General features: G+C 39.6%; 1 protein-coding gene across 2 annotated transcripts in view; it reads right to left on the minus strand.

The window, feature by feature from the left end:
- Positions 1 to 23,101, minus strand: part of COPB1 (COPI coat complex subunit beta 1) — a 35,345-nt gene extending 12,244 nt beyond the window's left edge. Inside the window, exons 1-14 of one of the 2 annotated variants that reach the window (XM_074997712.1) lie at positions 22,977 to 23,101; positions 18,286 to 18,436; positions 14,932 to 15,161; positions 11,327 to 11,496; positions 10,425 to 10,539; positions 9,181 to 9,273; positions 8,483 to 8,620; positions 6,267 to 6,386; positions 5,498 to 5,605; positions 5,258 to 5,404; positions 4,043 to 4,188; positions 2,757 to 2,853; positions 1,932 to 2,092; positions 227 to 347 (exon numbers count right to left, since the gene is read on the minus strand). In XM_074997712.1, the coding sequence (XP_074853813.1) occupies positions 227 to 347; positions 1,932 to 2,092; positions 2,757 to 2,853; positions 4,043 to 4,188; positions 5,258 to 5,404; positions 5,498 to 5,605; positions 6,267 to 6,386; positions 8,483 to 8,620; positions 9,181 to 9,273; positions 10,425 to 10,539; positions 11,327 to 11,496; positions 14,932 to 15,161; positions 18,286 to 18,376 (1,737 nt within the window). In that variant the 5' untranslated portion in view covers positions 18,377 to 18,436; positions 22,977 to 23,101. The remainder of the gene's footprint in view (positions 1 to 226; positions 348 to 1,931; positions 2,093 to 2,756; positions 2,854 to 4,042; positions 4,189 to 5,257; positions 5,405 to 5,497; positions 5,606 to 6,266; positions 6,387 to 8,482; positions 8,621 to 9,180; positions 9,274 to 10,424; positions 10,540 to 11,326; positions 11,497 to 14,931; positions 15,162 to 18,285; positions 18,437 to 22,976) is intronic. The other variant, XM_074997713.1, reaches the window with a different exon arrangement.
- Between the last annotated feature and the right edge of the window lie 508 nt (positions 23,102 to 23,609).

A 23,609-nucleotide genomic window follows, 5' to 3' on the forward strand; every position in this document is an offset into this window, starting at 1 on the left:
ATAATAACTGTATCCCAGCTGGTAAGGTGACCTGTGGCAGTGGACTTGTTGGCAAGCATCCAAGAGACCTGCTGGTCATACCAGTCGGAAAGTAGTAAGAAATATTTGGAACCAGATTAATTACCACCTATCAAACACTCAAGGAATGTAGGCATTTCACTTCTGTATTTCTCTCAAAAAACTTTTAATTAGACCATAAGAGCTGCCAGAGAAAAATATGACTTACATTTTGTTTCTTCTTTTCCTGAACAAGAGCCACATATCGCAGAGCAATCTTAGTCAAAGTTGTGGCAAGGGAAGCAGCAACAAAGAAATCCCCATCCAACAAGAATCCTCGTAAGGGAGGTCTGCAAAGAAAGTCAGTCATGAGTCAGTTTTGGAAGACATACCCCCTTCTTTTTTCCATATTTTACATCAGCTCTCATATTGTGAGACTAGTGTTCTACAGACAGGAGGTCTGAGAAACTAAGTGATGTTTTATATACATGAGAAGTGAAGAGGGGAGTGGAAAAAATAAAGGATAATGACTTCCATTTTTATCATCATAGGATTTCACAGCTCTATACAGATATGAATTAATTAAGCCACAGAATAACTCACTGTGAAGTAGGTAAGAGTGTGGCAATCATTTCACTCACCAATGAAATGGAACATTCAATGGTTTATCAGAACACGGGAACATTACACAATAATTCCGGTAATAAGTTACAAACAACATATCCAGTTAAAATTGTAGGGTAAATTTAGGTAGCTAGAATGTAATTTACTCATACCAGAATCTGTCCAGGACACCAAACTTACCTAAACACTTACAACTACCTTCAAGAAGGCAATGGTCTTTACCATAAAGCTCAGGTATTAATTCAGTACTGAACAGAACGGGAGAGACTAAAACAGAAAGGCTACATCTACACCACAAAGATCTTTCGAAAGAAGCCCTTCCGGAAGATCTCTGCTGAAACAACTTCTTTTGAAAGATTGCATCCACACACCAAAAAGTGGACCAAAAGAGCGATCTGCTCTTTCGAAAGAGAGTGTCCACACAGCCCCCACTCTTTCAAAAGAACAGGCCAGGGATCAAAAAAATCAGGTGCCACAAGGACTGCTCTTAGGAAAGAAGGGCCCTGTAAAGCGTCTACGTGTTTGTTTTTTTTTTGAAAGCAGCTTTCGAAAGGGAGCATTCTTTCTGAAACGGGAAAGGAAGAGTGATTTCAAAAGGAGTACCACATTCTTTCAATTTACTCTTCAAAGAATGCTTTTTGTGTGTAGACACTCCACAGGATCTGTCAAAAGAGCCCCCTTCTTTCAAAAAAATCTTGCTTGTGTAGACGCAGCCAAAAAGAAAAAAATACTAAGACTTATGTATAAAATCATGGAGAAAAATGGAAGAAGCAAAGTAAGAGAGCACAGAAAGTGGAAAATAAAAGAAGAAAAAACCCTCAGATTTCCACTGCTAGTCCATATCATAATGCTACAGAACAAGACAGGATTATGCGCGCGCACGTGCGCACACACACACACACTAGAAGTGTATCACAGGGAAAAAAAACCTTTTTTCTGGAAAAGCAAAACCCATCTATAAAATGTGGCAGTTTCTATATTTTCTTGCCACAAGAGCAACACATATTGGCCAAGTATCAATTCGCTCTGTGTTATTTGCACATTTAAAGAGGTGGTATTAAAACGCTGGAACTATAGGGATGATAGAGACAAGTCTGCCACTGGAGATTGACAAGTAAGGACAATACGGAGGAGCAACAGATCAAATTAAACTTTCAAATACAAACCAAAGCTCTCTCCAAGAAGAAATGTTCAGCTGAAGAATACATATAGATGTTGCTTTTTAGACAGAGAAGAATTCTGGAAAGACTTTAGAGTTGCCTCCATTTTTAAAGCAGCTACTCCTAGAAAAATACAAAATGCCTAGCTACCTGTCTTCTTCCTTTTTGGCAGGTCGAGAACTACTGAGGGCACTTTGTGTAGCATAGGTGCCCATCTCTGTCACTAGTTTTTGGGTTGGACCCACAGTCACCTCCTCTTCGGGTTTCAGCTCACCAGCTTCTTTCTTTATTTCAGATTCCACTATTGGGATCTGACAATGAATAGAGAGAGACATTAAATACATGTTAAGTTAATAAAACTTGCCAAGAAGAATGTGAATATAAAGACAGTCTTCTGTTTTGAGGAAAGAAGCCTTTTTTCATGAAAGGCTTGTAACTTTACTCAGCTTCTCTGCCTTATAAACAAGAAAAGGCCAGTTATGGCATCATCGTTTAGAGTGTTTTATACTTTTTGAAAAGGTGTTCATGTATCCAGGAGCTCATCCCAGAACAGGAGTAACCCTTGCCCTCACTATACTATCTTGGATAGCTTTTAGAAATTAAAACCTAACATATTACCTATTTGTAAGCAGACACAAACTGGTCAACTTGTGTCCTATTTGTATTCAAATTTGTCATATTCTTTATAAGCAAAAATTCTTGTTGTTTCTTCTAACAATATCATCAGATATCACTCCCTCAGAGCACAAAGATGGCTGAAGTTTTACTAGTTTTTGCAAGTAAATAATGATGAATGAGGTTATGAATAATTTTTGCTCTAGAGCAAGACAACACATGACAGGGCCTGAAAACTACTGAAGTTCAAAATACTACTACTACTTATATGAATTTTTGCATTTTCTCTTTAAGCATATTTTACACACAAAAATATGGAAATGTAAGCAGGAAAAGTTTTAATACACAATATGCACATACCTCTCCCAGTGATCTGCGGACTTCCGTCATTACACTTTGTATATCTTCTTTTGTGCTGCAATATTCTCCAAGGATCCACAAGGCTCCCCTGTAAATCCTGATATAAGAAACATAATTAAGGCACAAAGTTTAAGCACTGTTGAAATTGGTTTAAGGCAAACGACTTTTCGTTGTGCTCTAATGCACAATGAAGAAGTGCTTCACTAACCAGCTTCGTGGAGCTATGAGTTACAGCATGAGGAAAAAGAAAATATGCAATGCTTAAGAGTAGACAACAAGCTAATAAAATATATCATGCAAGCAACCAAGATAATCAGCTTTCTGGCCTTGCTCCTCTATTCCATTGAATAATTACACACTCAACATTCAGATTAAAATAACTATGCAAGAAGAGTTTTCTGCCAAGGATTTATTCCCTGCTACTTTAATCTTCACATATACATTCAATTCCAATATTTTACAAATATATAGTTGAACTATTATTTTAGCAGGTCAGTTATTTCTAATAATCCTTATACACTGAAATTGGGTCAGATTATAAATTGGCCATCAGGTTAATAAAAAAAATATTTCAATCAAAACAGGTATTGTGGATGAACAATCATCCATTTTTCAATTTAGTCCATATCCTGCCTAATAGGAGGTTCTAATTTGATTTGGATTGTAATAAAGCTACGTTTCAGATACACACTGAGCATTGCAGTAATAAAAGTGGCATAAAACCATAGAAAAATGTGCTGCTCCATGACTGCTGCTCCACCAGAATAGTAAATTTTTTAATGCTCTGGAAAGGGAGCATAGTCTTCTTGCAGCCACAACTTACATCATATTCTGTTGTACAGAGTGGAATCAATTTACATTGAATTCTCTTATAACAAACAATAAGTAATTTCTAGTTTCCTTCAAATAGAATAAAAAATATGTTGTGGTCTTCCCTTGGCAACATTAGTTTACTGTAACAGTCAAAATATTAGACTTAGTCCTTATTATCAATGCTGCACTTTAGTAATTGCAAAGCAAAACACTAACATCATAAAAAAGAGATTTAACTCAATATTCCTCACTCATTACAATGTGAATTCATTATATTTTTCATACAACCTTGGAGGGAAATAAACAGTTTCCTGTCAAATATAAGATCAACTTAAGAGGGTGGAGTGTGCTCTGAAATTTGCTCAAAATAAAAACCTTTCATCTAACTTCCCCTTTCAAAGAGTTTCAAAGTGTATGAAATTCTTAAATTTAGTGAATGTGCAACATACTCTTTAAAAATATTTTAAACCTACTTGACAGTTTTAATGGCATGAAAGACTTCCAGCATCTTCTCAACAATAAGAAGCCTTAGATTGTCAAACCTCTGAATTGCTTCACGCACAAATTCCAAGACATCAGCAGCTGCAGCTTCATTATTATCACTTAGGAACTCCATCAACTAGGACAAACAAGGGTAAACATGAGCTCAAACAGCAGAGTTACATAACTTTAAATGGACACAACCTTTTCAAAAACTATTGCAGCACTAACTGCAAAACAGCAACAGAAGTAACAAGGACAAGAATCAAAAGTGAATATAGTACTTTGCGACTATGTCTACACTAGCCAAAAACTTCGAAATGGCCATGCAAATAGCCATTTCGAAGTTTACTAATGAAGCGCTGAAATACATATTCAGCGCCTCATTAGCATGTGGGTGGGCGCGGCACTTCGAAATTGACGTGGCTCACTGCCGCATGCCTCGTCCAGACAGGGCTCCTTTTCGAAAGGACCCTGGCTACTTCGAAGTCCGCTTATTCCTATGAGCAGACGGGAATAAGGGGACCTTGAAGTAGCCAGTGTCCTTTCGAAAAGGAGCCCCATCTGGACGAGCCGCGTCAATTTCGAAGTGCCGTGGCCGCCCACATGCTAATGAGGCGCCAAATATGTATTTCAGTGCTTCATTAGTAAACTTCAAAATGGCCATTTCGAAGTTTTTGGCTAGTGTAGACACGGCCTGCATGTCATTTGCAAAAAGGCACAAACTGATTTAAGATTAATAACCTCAAACTTTATGTTACTGATTCGGAAGAAAAGAGTATTAGCTATATGTCTTTTATACTCATTCCCTAGAGATCCAAGAGTTCATGTATTCATATGCATTCAAACAAAACTTGTGCATTCCAATAAATAAGCATCTTGAAACATTTCTTCTATTTTTATGGATTACTGTGTACAATAAAAACAATTTTCCAGTTCATGTTCATCAATAACAGTTTTTTTTTGTTTCATTTATGGTTTTGTTGGCTTGTTTTTTAACAGAAAAAACTACTATAAATAGGGGTGACAATAACAAAAAAAACCCTAGACTTTTTAGGGGAATTAAAGTATAATTTACAATAAAGCCATTACTAAGAATATAACAAAAGGTAACATCTCAGCTTCAGTTATTTTCTGGGAAAAAGTAGAAGAGATTTTGGTGATCAGTTAAAACACATTTATTATAAATATACATAAATTTTGCATACCACAGGAATAACATTTGCAGCCATATCTGGAAAGCGAACGCTACAGGAATGCAGTGTCCGAACAAGTAACTGCCTGTATTTGTCAGTATCTTCATGTTCTGTCACATTGTTTGTTTTAATCACTTCTTTCTTCAAAACAATCACCAGCTATAAAACATATCAAATAAATTTCAACTAAATCATTTGCTTCACAGAAGAACAATGTAGAATAAAAGCAGAAAAAGAAAAATACACAATTACCTCTTCCACGTTTCTGGAAGACACAAGATCCAGCGCTAACTGAAGGGTTTTCTTTCGTACTTCTAAGTCTGGAGTACTCAGCACTCTCAATATGTCCATAACGAGATCCTGAAAAAAACCAATGCACTTAAATTTCAAAACCAACATTTAGTCAGACAAAAATAATGTTCTTTGGACTTAAGTCTTCTTTCTCCTCTGTTCAAATACACAAATTCCAAGGTATGGTACAGAATTACAGAGTAGGTCATTCAAAAATGTGTAAGTTGAATATACCATGGAAAAAATGATACTTAGTCTCAATTAAAGTTATCTTCTTTCTTGTTCTAAATTTAGTATCTAAAGCCTGATTGTGTGAAGGAATTTCAAAATGGTTCTCTAATACACCATAATTGCATGTAGCATCTTTCAAACAAAATGAATTGTACAAGCTTTCCACAAAAGTAACCTGATCTATGCTAATTCTCAGGCTGTCAAGAAAAACTAGACCTAAACCTGAAATACTGTCCAGCAATTTCATAAACACAGCAATTATTGTACAAGTTAAAAGTACAGTAAAGCAACAAAATTGCATGAGTCTTGGGTTCACGTGGCTGCCTCCCCTGACATGCATGAAAATTTGAGTTACGTGGGAGTTGCCAGGACGCAACCCCTTTGTAACTCAAGGGTTTACTGTACATTTTTTTTCTTACCAGAAGGACAGAATTTTATTTTAGCTAAAATAATATCTAAAAGAGGTTTTCCCAGGATGAAAAAGTAACAGAGCACTTACTTGTAACACTCGTTCATGAGCAGGATGCTCCTTCAGTTCAATCAAGCGATCCAAGACAATCAGTTTCACATTGTTATCACTCTCTTTAATAATCAAATCAATGTAGCACTGAGCTGCTGCCTAAATAGTCATAAAAAAGAGTGAATGCATTTTAAAAATATTGTAGACACTGTGGAAAGATAATAACTACTATTCCTAGGAAATACTAATTATTGGAAGAAATCCAATGAAGGAACACACTCTAGAAATGTGTGAGGGGTCATCTTAATATGTGACATAAACTACGCAGCTGAAGAGTTTTCTAGGATTTCATTGCTGTAATTGTTTTCCAATTTAGGGCTCACCTGATCATGGTTACTGGTAGCCTTTTGTATGCTACAAGGCAGTTGGATTTTTTTGTTTGTTAATTGGGTATTCCTGGCTAGCATCCCTTCTTAATAGTTAAAAAAAAAACAAACAAACTCCAGAAAGTTGCAAAGGCAATGGTGAAGTAGAAAGGACATCTAAATTAGCTTTGTTCATCCATCTCACAAAAGTAATCTCACTAGCGCAAATCTCACCATTTCTACTTGTACTACAAATTTTACAGGCTAAAGATATGGTCTGTTTGTACAGTTCCCCCTTACAAAAAGATGAAACAAAGAAAATATAAGCCCAACTGCACATTAAGGAGCCAATCTGACAAGGCTTATCCAGGCTGGCCTATTTCAGTGAAGCTACCTGTGTAAGTACAGAATGCTCTCATAAAGGTCAAACCTTCCAGTTAACTCTGAAAATGTTCTGCGTGTCCGTGATAAAAATGAAAAAAAAAAAATTACATCATGCTGATGCTAGCTTACAGTACAAAGATTTGATCCAAAACTCAATGAAATGAACAGAAAGACTCACAATGATTTCTACAAATGTTGGGTCTCCACAATACACGAAAACCAAATCAGATATGCTAATACTTGCTACTGTCCTAAATACAGTTTTAATTACATGGATTCTAACTATAACTTATTTAGCAAAAGTGACTGAACTGTAGCAACATACATAACATAATACTTCACTCAACTTTGATACATATATATAAGTTGAAACTCTCTGTTCTGGTAACATCTGACAATGGATGGTGCTGGATCAGAGAGTGCCTGGAACAGAGGACCCCAACAATTTGGAGCTGATGGGCTGGAAGCAGAGCCCCACTGGTGGCAGGGAACCTTACCCAGATCAAGCAGCCCTGCAGGCATTCCTGCAGTGGCAGGGAGCCAGGCTTGGGCTAGGGAGCCAGGCCAAGGGTGGGGAATATGCAGGAGGAGCAGAGCTCCCCAGGCAGCTTCAGGGCAGGGAATGGATGGCAGCCAGGAATGGAGCCCAGCCAGTAGGCTTGCGGCTCTCCCCTCCCCCCACGAGACAAGCCTCAAGACCTGACTATGTTGGCCCAGCAAATTCCCTCATTTGGGATCACTCAAGTCCCAAGGGTGCCTGACCTGGAAGATACAAACTGAAATAAAGAGACCAGGTGGCAGGGCAGTACCTTTTATTGGACCACCAGCTGTTGGCGAGAAAGACAAAGATTCCTTCAAGCACACAGAGCATTTCATGTCTGAGAAAGATACTTACAAGATCACAGCAAAATACAAGCTGGAACAGATTGTTTAGCCTAAGTAGTCAGTACATACTGTAAGCAAATACTCAAGGAAGAGTTTATTTTGTGATACTATATAGTATCAGACTATAGTCACATCACAGTCAGTCCTCTGCTTAACCCACCAAAAAAAGACTCAGAAAAGGCAGCAATAATAAAAGATTACTCAAACCTTTGCTGTCAGAATAACACCCTTTAATCTTGACCTAAAAGGGCCACAACTATAAATGAGTGTGCAGTTTAGTCTCTGTAACTATTCAGCATTTAGCTTTCTTGCTAAGAGTGACAAGATTGAAAAATAGTATAAACTGTGGTGGTTTGTGTAATGTTTACATCTGTCCACTGGCAACCGGATGGAGACCATCAACTGATTTTCTAGAGGTCAATGAAAAACTACCAGAGGCTCACTTTAGCCAACCACTGCATATGGAGATATTCAAAAAAGGCAGTTGAGTCATTTGTCTAGCATCAAAACAGACATGAAATTAAAAAGAGAGATCACCAATTTTAATCCATAATTTATGATAATCCACTGTAATACAGAGAAGTTATTAAAGTATTCATGATCATAAAATCACAAGATTACCTTGATTGCTGTTGGTGCACTAGACAGTGTAACTAGTGTTCCTGCTGCTTCATATTTTACCGCAGGGCTAGAAGATTGCAATAAATTGTAAATACAGCGTATAAATCGAGCTCTTTCTGATGGATTAGCATGGCAGACCTAGAGGAGAACACAAACAGATGGAAAGCATACCAAAGAAAAAATAAAAAAAGATATTTTAAAAATAAAAGAACCCTAGTTTAGCTCCTTAACTAGCTCACTGCAGTAGGAAGTGAAAAACAGGAATAACCATCTTTGAAAACAAGAGCCCCTCATTCTAGGTTGATAGGAACATGCACAATGACATAAGAGAATATTTTACACCTTGTAAGATCTCTGCTTGTAAAGAATGTCCCGCACTAGTACTTCATAATTACACGATGGGAAACACAGAAAACAAACGAAAGAAAAGAAAATACTTATATGCAGTCCAGGTTAAACCAAAACAGATGTGTACAAATTTCACTGCATTAAGCTTGCACCTTTTCACTTCACCAGTCTATTGCTTTCAACAGAAATTCTAGTTCAATGAGTTGTCATTCCCAAATGGATTAGCTGCTCACTTAAAACTAAAGTTCTAGTTACAAAACATCTCAACTATACAGCCAACCTTTCTAAAATGTATTTTTCCATATAGAATAAAAATGCACATTGAAATGATTATAATCACTTCCCTCTACCTTGTAAATTAGCTCTACAATAACCAGCTGAAGAATGTCACCAAATGTCTGGACCTGGTCGATACAGGTACTCAGATAATCCAAAGCTCGATCCTAGGGAAATAAAATAAAAACAAATCATTCAGATTACTTGTAACACTGTTATATTTTAATATAAATGCACATTTTAAAGTGATCGGAAAAATAAAAAGCTCAGCTTATTCCTTGTCCTACATTCAATTTACACTTTTAGAACAGATCATAAAATATATTAAAGAATGAATTCATTTAGGCCCTAAAGAGCATTATTTTCCATGCAATTATTTTTGTGTGATTCTGCCAACCAGGCAAATAGGTCAAAACCCCTTACAGTGAAAACATTTTTGCTGCATAACCAATATTTCATTATTCGAGACAATTGAGGCAAAAGGCTTCTGAGTAAGATGGAGATTTCATCTGAGAAGTAAGTAGCTAAAATATTTACAAAATGTTAGGTGATGTGGCAAATTTTCACACAACTAACAATGATTATGCCTAAGTGCCAGTGTATCTTCCTTCCACATAAGGGGACTGCACTGTTTAAAAACAGAGGTGTAAAGGCCTCAATTAGCTCACTATTATTCAGCACTTCCAAATACTATCAATGGCCTTTAAATAAAGGAAGCAGGGTAACATATGTTGTATTAAAACATCTGAACATGTAATTGTTTATAATTATCTCCATCAGCTCTATGTTTAGAGTCTTCACACAGAGAAAATTCCTGAAAGACACCAACAAAGAGATGGACGGAACTGCAAAAGCCAGGTTAACTTCAAAGTTAAACTATTCCTCAAAAACGGAATGCTGGAAGCCAGTGTAAATTACATACTAAATAAGCAACCAGTAAACAATATATAGGAAGCTAGCTTCAATCAGAACAGAACATGCAACTACTTCTGTCCCAAGTTAAATAGCCAAGATATAATCAGGGACACCAAGCCTTCTCCTCAAAAACATGTTCTTTTACATGACCTAAGAGCTTTTCTCCATCAAATTCCTGTACCATGTATTCCTTTATATAACTGACTAAATCTTTAAAATATTTCTGTTCTAGTTTATAATTTTCATAGAATTAAATCAATTGCATCTATTTTATGCATAGTAGTTTGATAATTTACAACATCAGCAAATCACACAACAGATTAGTCAGCTGTTAATTAGATATTCATATATAATTTTAAGCAAAATATCTAAATCTTAAGAGAATTAGAAGAGACATTTTTACCTGATCTGCATGAATTAGCATCATAAATGCATTTCTTTTGCAGCTTGCATCCTTCTCATTCACCAGGAAATCATGGATCAATTCAGGAGCATCAGGTATAAGATGTTCAAAGTTTCTTTTTTGAAAAGTATTTTTAAAAAAGCCAACAGAGGAAAGGTAAATGGAGTGATATAGCTAAATACTGAACAGCATATGTTCTACATAAATGTTTAATATATAAAGTGTTCAATTGAAACTATAAAGGGCGCAATCCATAGTCTATGCAGACTGAGGGATGCCTATTGAATAGGATATTCGCTTCTTCTTCAAAATCCCTTGTGCACTTATGTGAAAAAGTGAATGGCTGTAAGGAACATAAACATGCATGTTTATTGAATTATTGCTTGCTTGTTACTCTGGTAACTAAGGCCTCCTTTCCCCAGTGCTTTTGGTTTAAATTTTAGTTTATTTGTATTACGCAGTCACACAAACAGTTTTCATTTGAGAACATAACTTTCACATTGCCGCTACTGCATATAAAATCATAATATTGCACTACATAATTTAAAAAAAGTAGCTGAAAATTGTCCCACTTGGACATTTTTCTATGCATTCCCCACAGTAGCAGTGCACTTTTCATTCCGAATAACCTGAGCTAAATTGATTTCAGTGGAGCTCTAGGAGAGTGCAGAGGTTTGCCCATTTAAACTTGCTAGCAGGATCAGGACCTTAGGTATATTAGAGAAAGCTGTAGTAGTAAAAGGAACTATGTAGTCAGAATACTTAATTAAGTAGGATCAAAAAATAAACTTCAAATGAATCTTATCTTAGCCTCCTTTTCTGTCAGAACTTTCCAGATAAAATCCACTGACAACAGCCTGGAACTCTGGGGTCCAAAGGCTTAAATAATTCACAGTTTTTACCTGTAAATTGTGTAGATTGCAAGGACTGCATTTCTGCGTACATAGCTGTGCCGATGTTCCAAACACGCACGAATAGCTGGCATCAAAGGTTCCAGTAATTCTGCTTCTTTCAGCTTGCAAAGAAAACGAAGAGTAGAGCCCCGGATAAATTCATTAGGGTGCTGAAGATCCTAAAACAAGAAAAATAAAAGTATTTATGTTTGCTGGAATACTAAGTTTTATCATTTTACAGGTTGAAACTCGCTAATCTGACACCTTCAGGACCTGACAGATTCTGGATAAGAATTTGCTGGGCAACGGGAGGTCATACTGTCTAGCAGCATTACCAACACTTCCACAGCTTACTGGGCTCTTAGAAGACAGTTAGGGATAAATTACAGCTAAATAACAGCACAGAACACTGAGAACAAGGACTGGTGGCTGAAAGCTTTACGGGACCACAGGAAAAGTGGCTATAGCCACAATGAGTGGTCATCCATCTAACTAAAATCATGGAGGATTATGGAGTTTACGGACGAGAGTGTTACAGATTAGAGAGGTTAAACCTGTACTATTTTCTCTGGTGCTAAATATTTGCCTTATGAACAAGTGCTAAAATTACTGATGAAACACCTCAAACTCTACAGTAAACTCTTTCTTATCCGACAGTCTATCATCTGGAACTCTCAAATAATCAGCATTTTAACCATAAGTAAATTTCAGTTATGTTTTCCACAAGTACAGTATAGTGAAAGTAAATAAAAATATAAAAAATACAGTATAAGTTTACAGTGTGCAATACTACTGTTGCTGGTTAAAAAAGAACTCTGCATACATCTTTGTTTGCTTCTTAATATCTAATCTTTTTCTCCCATTAGTGTTATGCATTGCTAGGTATGCCTCTCTCTTATCCAGAACAATAGCCAGCAACCTCCTGGTCCTGGGACTGCTGTATATGAAATGTGTAATTAAACTAGTAGCTACTCCCTATATACAGACTTTAATTCTTTACAACTGTACAAACATTGGTGAGCGTTCAATCATTACCATATATGGAATAACAGATTGTTTCTCTTCATTATTAGACCATGGAATAAGGGAAATTTGAATATCTGTAATCTGAACATAAAGACAGCTGAAGGCAGGTTCAGTACTACTTGTCATAAATAGAAAATACTGTATGGCATTGCTACAGTCCCTGGGATCAGGTTTTTAAGCTTCTATTGTTACTTTTAGGGTTCTAATGTATTCTTTTTGATCAATAAAAACAAGTGAATTGCTAAAGTGTTTCAGACACAGTGGCATCCGTGAAGATTGATTCATTACTACACTGGTTGAAAATGGTAATTAATATAAAATAAAAGAATGAGGATCCATATTTTCATAATTTGAAAATTTCATTGTTAAGAGTGTGGTCTAGCAATGCCATTTACTACTCCAGATCTTAATGCTTCTAACAGTAACTGTTCGCGCACCATATTTTAAGGATGATGTTAATCAGACTCAGGAGCACCAAAGCAGTAGCATAAGTGCAAAAAAGAACAAAGGTACAGTCTCTTCCAACACGTTCAGAACAATCTGTGTTAAATGCACTATAATGCTATTCAGCAAGTCATAAATCACTTAGGCCGTTTCTACACATGCCACTTTTGGTAAACGGCCTGATATATGCTAATGAGACATGGACGTAAATTCCTGGCACCTCATTAGCACAGGGTCACATGATTTGGAGGGCAGAAGAAGCTCTTCCGGACTCCAAAACAGCATGTAGAGGCGTGGCCCCTGGGGGAGCCTCCAAAGATTTTCAGGAAGAAGGGGCCTCTGGAAGGAGGACTTCCTTCTGGAAGATCCCTCAGGGGCCACGCCTCTACATGCTATTTTGGAGTCCAGAAGAGCTTCTTCTGCCCTCCAAATCATGTGATCCTATGCTAATGAGGTGCCAGGAATTTACATCCATGCCTCATTAGCATATTTCAGGCCATTTATTAGCATGCCACTTTTGGAGAAAGTGGCATGTGTAGAAACAGCCCTAAGAGTGAACAAGCAGGAAATGACAGCAATAAAGGCAAGTTGCTGACCACACTTGAGTGGGGTCTAGTCCCTGCTCAAACAAACTTGCCATTTTCTGCCTTATTTCTAAACTCTTTTGAAGGATAGGTGACAAAATGCCAAAATCCACATTCAGCTGGGTCTCAAACCTGAGCATGGGTCAAAATCTATTACTCTCAGCAATCTCGTCAATGACTGATTGTATTAAAACTATGCCACTAATCTGGAGATGGCATCACACTTTTGCTCTCCTGATGATGTCCACTCATTAATTTTATGTACAAGTTCTTTCATACTTTCTGTGGTGCTTCCTCTTTGCATGGAAGGATTCCTTCATGAAGTTTTCCATCTTTCTAATCACTTCTTAAAACTCCCATTTTTTTGAAGTGTCAAAGGAAAAAAAGTTTGATAACAGTTGGGCTACTAACATTGAGCTCACACAATCTATTGCACTGATCATTATTTTCTCATTAGCATGTGGAATCCCACAAGGAGCAAAATTAAGACCTCTTTTTCATAGTAAAGCTTCTACAATGATGCCCAGTTGCATACCTCTCTTTCATTTTTCTAGCCAAAACTATTTTCTGGAACTTCCAGTGAGTGGATGAAAGCTAACTCACAGGCTAAATCTGATTTACACAAAAGATTTTAGAGAGCCTAACTGTGTGAGATACCATCTTTTATTCAATCAACTTCTATTGGTGAGAAAGATAAGCTTCTGAGCTCAAATAGTATTCTTTTGCAGGTTTCTGAAAGCTCAAAAACATGTCGCTTTCACCAATAATAGTTGGTTCAATAAAAATATTACTTCATCCACCTTTTGCTTCTCAAATTCTAGGACTGATATGGGTACAACAAGATGCATAAGCCAAAAAGATATCAGCAACAGACAGAAACATCAACTTATATCGGCACCTGGCCAAGAAATTACAACCTTTCCTCTCAGATGCTGAGCGTACCACAACTGTCTATGCCTTTAGCTCTCAATTATGCAAATAAAACAAACCCTGTCCAGGGCTACTCTTGAAAGATATCTGAATTCTCCATTTAGATCAGACACATACGCTATCTTTCAAAAGTTAAGATCAACTGATAAGTGTTTATTACACATGGACAAGTGTGCTACAATATCAAGTCCAGGCATGATTTAAAGTGTGGGTTACCATCTGTTGATGTCCTAAATAGCCTAGGAAACAGTTACTTCAAAGAACACCTCTCCCTCTTATACTCCCCATCAATACTGTTAATCTCCAGAGAAGGAATCATAGGAGAAGGTAACAGGGTTGGCTCCTCACACTCAGCTCCACTCCCACTGGAAAGCAGACAGTGCACATCTTCGCTTAGGTAAAACTGGAAATGTTTGTATTTTCTTGGCAACAGATCTTTTGGTCGGCAATTACTCAGTTCTGACCCATTTTGGCAGAGGGGTTAGGTCACTGAGAAAGGGAATGTAGGGCATCCACTCCTTATTTGGATGAAAGTTTGTATTACCTGGATACACATTATGTACAAAGTGGTCAGATACTAGGGTAATGGAGCATAAACATACAGAATAAATACTAAATAAACATTTTTACCTTTCTATAGGCATCACACACAAGAATCATTTCTTGCAACAGTTTGCCATCTGGAGTGGTCTTCGGAACTATCTCCCAAAAGACTAATAACAATTTTTTGATGGTATGATCTTGAAGTGGCAGTACAAAACGAATAATAGTCATCAGAAGTCCAGGTAACTTTTCACCATTCAGGATCATGATAATTACTTTCTTCAAAGCTTCTGTCTTAGACTTTACATCCCCTTTTTCTGATTGAAGAAAGGAGTTCAAAAGTAAGCACAGAAATTACAGAAAGTAGTATATCCTTCCAGAATTACTTAAATAATCAAGGTGTGTTAAAACAATCTAACAGAAATATTGATCCTTGACACCAGCAATATAAACCTTGCCCCTCTGGACACCAATATACTGCTGCATCCAGGAGACCATGTCACAGATCAGGACATGACTGTGCTAAAGGGTACGCTAATGAACTTAGACTCCTAAATTTAAGAGAATAATAAATGAACTCAGGAGGTTTAATAAGGACAACTAGAATTTAGCTTCCACTGAAATTCAGTTAATTCCACTATACAGCTCTAATGAAGGGAATTTCATAACTGACAGACTATATTTCCACTCCAGGAAATGCATTATGGTGTTGCAGTCTTTCTTACAGGAAACTCTTATTTCTAGGGGAATTATGCACCACTGTGCATGTACAGAATTTAGGTCTCCCAGAGTTTCTTTTGCTTCCTTCTAGTAGGGAAGCAAAGGGAAAAAACAAGAGGGCTCAAGCAACCCTCTCCAGCAGCATGTTTTCAGTGCCCAGGGCATCTGGCAGAAAGGTTAATTGCTGTGGCGTAGGAGGCAGGACAGGTTAAAACCCAGCTGGTGGCTCCTAGCCAGCACCAGCCTCAGCTGCTAATCCCAGCTGAGCAGGACACGACGACTTCTTCCACTGCATGACATCCAGGGCTGGGTCAGACTCAGTCCCAAATGTCTCTCACAGCAACAAGAAACTCTACAGCCTCTTCCATCCCACTTGCACCCATCATTCCTCGGCTGTTCATGGAGGGATCTGCAGCGAAACTGCACCATCTGCCCAAACTGGGTGCATCGTACCTCCAAACACCCTCACAGGCCAAGCCTCATCCCCACCCCACCCCAGAACTCTGCTCCCTGAGCCCCACTCCCCAGCCACATTAGCCCCACTCCTCCTGCACTTGGATCATCCCAATGAGCCACCCACACCTGGATCCCCATTCTCCCAGCACCTGAACACCCCTGCCCCCCAGAGTCCCATTACCATTGCACTCAGAACCACCCCCAATCCCATGGAGCTGGATCCCCCACACACTGAATCCCCAGACCCTCCTACACCCAGACTGCCCCACACAGAACCCTCTAATCCCACAACTAGATCCCTCCACATTTGGATCCTGCCTACCCACACTCACAGAGGACCAGAGCCCCGGGTTTTTTCTTGGGCAGTACCAGTTTTTGTGCTGTGTCAGGTCTGGGTGCGACCTTGCAGGGAGCTGCACAGGGACCTCCATCTCTGTGCAGCCAGAGGCCTGTGCTCCCCAATGTCATCCTGGAGCCTCCCACATTTATTTGACAAATAAAACTGGCAGAACTTTGCAGCACTCTAAATATGCACAGAATGCTTAATTTTTTGGCACAAAGTACCCTCACATGCAACTTCCGAATTAATAAGGATGCAAAAGTATTGGCAATAAATACTGAATTACAAAGCAGCAAAAACATGAAGACTCCAGTATATCAGTACACTCCTTGTTAAATCTACCTGAGTACAAACAAGGACTATAAAAATAGGACCAGAGAGAGTAGTGACACAAAAAAGAGACTTGCTCAGATACAATAAAGATAGGATCTACATACATGACATTTCAATAGCGAACAGTGATTACCACAACACTGTAAACAGGAAATTTTCCCTCTGGTTTCAGAATTCCATGTTAACTCAGCAAACCTAAATTCACACGACTTATACATTAGTATTTAATTAGAAGAGATTCCTAGGACCGCAACACATTTATTTATTGGGAGGATGGGGGAGGTGTAGCTCAGTGGCAGAGTGCTTGACTGCAGTTCAAGTGGCCCTTGGCTCAAGGGGAAGGAATAACTCAGTGGTCTGAACATTAGCCTGCTAACCCTAGGGTTGTGAGTTTAATCCTTGGGGGAGGCCATTGAAGGGTCTGAGGCAAACAGTTCAAAAATAATAAAAACTATCAGGGATGTTGGTAGTTCCTGCTGTGAAGGCAAGTGACTGCACTCGATGACCTCTGAAGGTTCCTTCCAGCTCTGAGAGATAGTTATATCTCCATATTATATTTCACAGTGGACAGACTTCTGACCCAATACTAATGTGGACGTTTTGAATTATGTGGAGGCAATGGTTGCTAGAGTTAACACTGGCTTTTGAAATGTTAGTTATTTCAAGTGATTTTGGATTGTATTGATTTCTCTGCTTTCCGAATGGTTGCAGGATTTCAACATGTGATGGGACAGAACACAACTTGCAATAAGAAACTCTCCTTAAAAGCTGAAATGTAGAAGTAATGAGACCCTCACTAATCTAAATAGGAAGTGCTCTCTTTCCATATACAAAACATACAGAAATGTATTAAGCTTTTCCTTTTATGCATAGGAGACAGTTTACTTAATGATTAGAATTTTTATCTGAATGGCCAGAAAGAGGGAGATTACTTCATGGCAAAACCTATTTCCCACCCTCAAACAAAGGTGAAATACTTTTCAAGTATCCATTCCATAAAACAGAACAATAACTTTGCCCCAAGATTTCTTGCTTTTAAATGGCAAGGCATCTTTCCAATAGGTGCTTCAAATCCCATATTAACCAACCAGGCCTCAACACATCAAGGTATTTAAGTGAATGAGTAGTCCCATGAACTCCTAAACTTAAGTACAGGTCTATATTCTCACTATCTTTTTACTGACTTGGAATGATAACGTTATGCATAAAGGTTAAGTTTTTCAATTATTAAATTAAGTTTAAACACAATGGTTACATACTTTTAAGAACTAAAAATAAATTATCAGAGGGTAGCTGTGTTATTCTGTATCTGCAAAAACAATAACGAGGCCTGTGGCACCTTACAGACTAACAGATTCGAGCTTCCAATGGATCTGATGAAATGGATTTTACTCATGAAAGTTTATATAAAAAAAATGCTACTCTTTAAAGTGCTATAGGACTCCTTGTTGTTTTTAGGAAAACAATTAGTTTGAGAGAGATCGATTTCGTATTTTGCAAAGCATTAAAGGTTATCATATAATGGGAAAGAAAAACAAGAGTTCATTCAGGTCAAACTGAATCTTCTAATAGCCACAAAGTACATTACTTGCCTAGGTCATTTTTTAAGCTGATTTCAGACGGTGGTTCTGAATCCATTGGAACATTAATCAATGTATAACATACATTCTCTGCGGCTGTCATTGTTCTTGGTTACAAATACTTTCTTAACAGAAAAATTATTTCACACAAATATCAGGCACTCTAGGAAAAAGAAAAAAGAACTTGTTAATAACAGTGTAAGAAACACTACAAACCTATTCTATTGCAATTTCCACAAAAATATTAAACATTGTTTCACTATAATTCTAGATTTAAAGGATTTCTAAACTACATTCAAAATCAGAACATCAACTTTACAAATTTTCTTAATTCAATGTATTAAAATGTTAACTCAATCATGCAAAATTACCAAAGAGCAATATGTAAAAATAATGGAATCTTTTTATTCTTAAGTTCCAATGGCAGGGAAATGTTCACGTAAGATATACCCAGATAGCCTTAGCAAGTGATATGTACCCATATGCTGCAGAGGAACGCAAAAACACCAATGTCACTGCCAAAGTTCCTGCTAATTTTCTTCCATGTGTATGTAGAATAAATTTTGTTAGTGTGCACTAAAGCATGTGCACCACCAATAGAAACACATGTGGGCACTCTGCTAATCGGATGGGTGGCATCTTAATCTCCGCTGGGTGGACACTCAAGAACTTATATTACAGGAAATACTACTGCCAATCTGACTGGGGCGGGAAAAATTCTTTCCTGCTTCCACATCCAGTGATCAGTTAGATCCTGGTCATGGGATCAGGAATCTACCAGCCAACCTCTTTTTTTAAAAAAGAAACCGCTTCCATAATACATGGCGGGGAACGGAATCCCTTCCTGGCCCTGGTGACAAGTTTAAACCCTTTAGATAAGCTTTACAAACATAGGAAATAAATCAAAACTGCGCAACAGGTCTATTGAGCTCTGCCCACTACCATCACAAGCATCCCCCTCATCCATTTGTACTCAAAAATTTCTCCAGTTCTGTCTCAAACCTAACAGATCAGGAGGCTAATTTGGATGCAGACTCTAAGGTAGGGGAACAGTGACTTCTTTTCCAAGCACTCCCAAGTCCCAAAAAGCATGCACCAAGGAGAATCCTATTGTTGGTGAGGGCAACGGCTGTCTAACTTTTATGGAACACATAATCAAGGATCAATCACGTATAAACAAAAGAATGAAGATACAGATTTAAAACTGATCAAACTGAACCATTCATTAAAAAAATAATTTGAACATTCCTCCAGAACCTCTAGGGTGTCAAATTTGCTGATCACTGTCAGAGCTCCCACTGTTACATAAACATTTAGCAATAAGAGAGATGGGGCCCTTCTTTCTTTGTTCCTAACTGGAATGCTAGGTTCTGTACTATGTTGAGTCTGAAGGTCTGTTAAAAAGTCAAAGCTGCATAAGAACTATGATAATGGACTACAATAATACTGTAATACATCTCTTTTCATAAGTGCCACAAAATATTCAGGTAGTGCTTAGAACTTCTACCTGGCCACTATGCCAATGGCTCTGCTCGCCCCTGTTACAAGCCTATGTCTTGAGACCAATGCAAGGCTTCACAGAAGGTATAATCAGGTACTGTTGATCATTGTATATAAAACACCACTCCCAATAGTAAAAATTTTAAGAGTTGAGTGTAAAAATAATAATTGTTGCAGTTCTTGATTTCATTCAGTTTAGGTTTTCAGTGTTCGCACTGAATGGCCAAATTTTTGCAATTAACTCCCTTATATTTAACTTGAGAACAGAGAGAGAGCCGTGTTAGTTTGTATTCTATCAAAACAAAAAAGCAGTCACATAGCATATTAAAGACTAACAAAATAATTTATTAGGTGATGAGCTTCTGTGGGACAGACCCACTTCTTCAGATCTACAGCCTGTTCTGGTAAGGCTACAGATCTGAAGAAGTGGGACTGTCCCACGAAAGCTCATCACCTAGTAAATTATTTTGCTCGTCTTTGAAATACTACATGACTGCTTTTTTGCTCTGAGAAGAAAGCTGCACACTGTGGAGTTCTGAACTTGTCTTTTGCCCAAATCTTAACAATAGTTCTGTGTTACACATCCTAACCTACCGGCTCTCAACCCTTCCATGCAACTCTACCCCTTTCAGGTATCTGATTTGCCTTGCACATCCCCAAATTTCACCTTACTTAAAATCACTATAATTACAAATTAATTGTTATATAAATAATTTTGGTGTATAATATAGTGTAGTATGAACAAGTTATTGTATGAAAATGTAGTTTGCACTGATTTTGCTAGTGCTTTTCATGTAGCCCATTGTAAAATTATACCAATATCTGGAAGAGTTGATGATTTTTCCCTAGAAGTCCTCTCCATACCCCTCCATGGATATGTACACCCCTGGATGAGAACAGGGATGGAAAATCCTGATTAATTACTTAACCATTTAAACCACTGTGGGGTGGCACCCTGAGCCTCATGAGCTGTCCTCAGGGACACTGCTGTTTGCTGCAGCCACTCCCCCCGCCCCTGGCTAAGGGCACCTTGGACCCAGACCTGTTCGTGCATATGGGTCTTGGTGGAAGGCAAGTCAGCACCAAGTGTCCCTAACATGGTGAAAGGGTCACACTCAGGATGCCTTGATCCCCCAGCTGCACATAGCTACATTCCCAATCAGCCTGGATGCCGTGTGCTGCAACATGCATTGCGCATGGTGGGGATGGAGGTGGTGCCCCTCCCCAGGTCCTTAGACACACACCACCACCACCACCAGCACGACTCAGGCCATGCCAGGCCAGGCTGCTGCTGCTATTCCCCCTTCCCCAGCTGGGGGAATGGCACTGCAGCACTGCCTGGAGAGGATGGAACTGCAGCCAATCACAGCAGCTGAGGTAAGGCAGAGGATGAAGTGCACCATGTAAGACCCCCCCCCCCCCCCACATCTCCCAGACTCCACAGCTCCAGCCTCATTCAGCACCCCAGACCCTCCCAGCCCTAGCCAGCTCCTGCACTCCACTCCTACCCCACATTGCCCACTTGCAACCTGCTTTTGCAACTTACCAGGTCCCCCAAGCCCCAGCCCGCTGTTGCACCCTCCCTCCTGCCCAGACCTCACACCCCAAGTGTGCTTCCTGACAACTTCCTTCCACAATGAACCCCTCATTTTCAGCTCCACCTCAGAGCCTAAGGGGGCCTACAAAATCTACCAGCACCGATCACTCTCTAGGGCAGGTGTGCACAAAGTGGGGAGCGGACCCCCTTGGAGATGGATGAAATTTTGTCAGGGGAGCATATCTTGATCCGTTCCTGGGTCCCAAGCTCATCCATCTCATCATGAATGCTGAAAGATGTTACTGTTTTTATGTATGTGTATTCACATTTAAATACCAATTAATAAAGTTTTTACATTCTACATGCTTATTTTCTGACACATGCCAAAAGGTTTTTCCCCTCCATATAAACATAACTCAAATTTCCATCAGTTTGATTACATTAGACAGTTTGGGCAGGGGTGGAGGGGTGCTGATAACTTCAGGCACAAAAAGTGGGCCCCCATGGAAAAAATGGCTATGGCTATGGGACTGGTGGGTGAGTAGAGTGGTTTTTCCCCCTCTTTTTTCAGTTGGGGGCCACATCAATGAGACGTAAGCTTTTTGTTTTGCATCTTACTTCTGTTGCTTCAGAACGATATTTTTGTGGATAAATGGCCCCTGACCTAAAAAAGGTTATCCACCCCTGCCTTATGTCATCAGTTCAAAAGAGATCTCTCTTCATTTTTCCAAATGACTATTCCATGATGAAAAGTAATTACTTCAAAATTTTAAAAGGTATTTTATTTTTTTTCTATTTTTATGAAAAACATTAATGACAAACATGGTAGAAAATACAATTACTAGCTCAATATGCTGCTGAATATTTATGTCAAAAATAAAGTTACCATGGTGGTACCAAACCTACAAATTGATATTTACTCAATTTTAAGCATGTGCCATTAATTTCAAAGGGAATACTCCTGCACAAAGCTATTCAAATAAGTCTTCAGGATGAGGAACTTAAATAGTACAGAGAAACAAAGCTTTATAAATATCTACAGATACAATTTGTCATTGTTCTGGCATTCTTGTTAACTCCACAGCTTTACCAATACTGCTAAATAACCACAAACAAATAAAAACACATTTAAGAACCCAGAAAGAAAACAAACATTAGCTGAATGGACGTTCGCTGAAACTTTCCAGTTTTATTTGGCACAGAAAGTTTAAATTCGAAGAGCGTGACAATTTTTAGCAGAGCAGAAAAGAAATCATAACAAAGGAACGCTGCAACCTGACACCCGGATCCTGCGATGAGTTTTGGGCAGACGGCCTCTGTGCCTGGGGGAAGCCTCGGATAACTCTACTGGGGGTGCAGAGGTGCGCACCCACTGTCGGAGGGCGGGCACAAGTTCAAACCTCTCTGCCTCAGCAAATCGGTGTCGGGAAGGGGAACAGACCCCACTGGGCCGCGTCAGCGAGGCACTCCTGGGGTGCAGAGAGCGCAAACCCAGCCCGGCTGCTCGATCGGGAAGCCGCACCCCCTCTCCCCTCCCCGGGCCCAGACGCCTCGAAGCGGGCCGTTGGAACCGGAAGGGGGCGGGCGCCAGTCTCCAACCACGGCCGCGAGGACGACCCAGAGAAGGCCAGTTCTCCGCGCTGGACGGCTGCCCTAAGCACTGTACCTGCCTCGCGTGCTGCCGCAGCGGGCCCGGCAGCCCAGACTTCTTCCCGGCTCTGCCCGCTTGGCTGTGGCTGACGTGGAACCACCCCCCACACCAGACCACATCGGTAGTACGGTGGCCGCAAAAGGACACACCTCCTCAGTGCGCAGCAACGCAAAAAAGGAGGTGGGAGGCCCAGCCGCGCGGGGCAGGGTGGGGAGCAAAGCGCTTGGGTTCCGGGGCGTGTGAATGGGACGGTCAGTGCCCCGTGCGCATACGCAGCCCTCACTCGCCTCGTGCCTGGGCAGACGGTGCGCGGGGCAGGCGGCTGGGGCGCCTTCAGAGACTGCCGTGCTGAGGATGCACTGAGCATGCGCTCCAGAACTGACCTGACTCACTAGCACCTGCCTGAACTCTGATGAGGGGCAAAGGGGCAAATCCCAGAGGGTGGATGGGTAGGGGTCTGATCTGGGGGCAGAAGTCCACTGGGGGCGGGTATCAAGCAGCTGTGGGAGGTGGCAGAAGCGGGGCTGGAGGGGTTGCTGGAGCTGAGGATGTGCACGGCAGCCATGGACCAGTGGCAAGTGCCTAGGTAGCAAAATGATAGATGGGGGTCTAGGTAGACCCAGTTTACTACCCATGGCACATTATGCT

This window comes from Carettochelys insculpta, chromosome 6, assembly GCF_033958435.1.
Source record: "Carettochelys insculpta isolate YL-2023 chromosome 6, ASM3395843v1, whole genome shotgun sequence".
Lineage (NCBI taxonomy): Eukaryota > Metazoa > Chordata > Testudines > Carettochelyidae > Carettochelys > Carettochelys insculpta.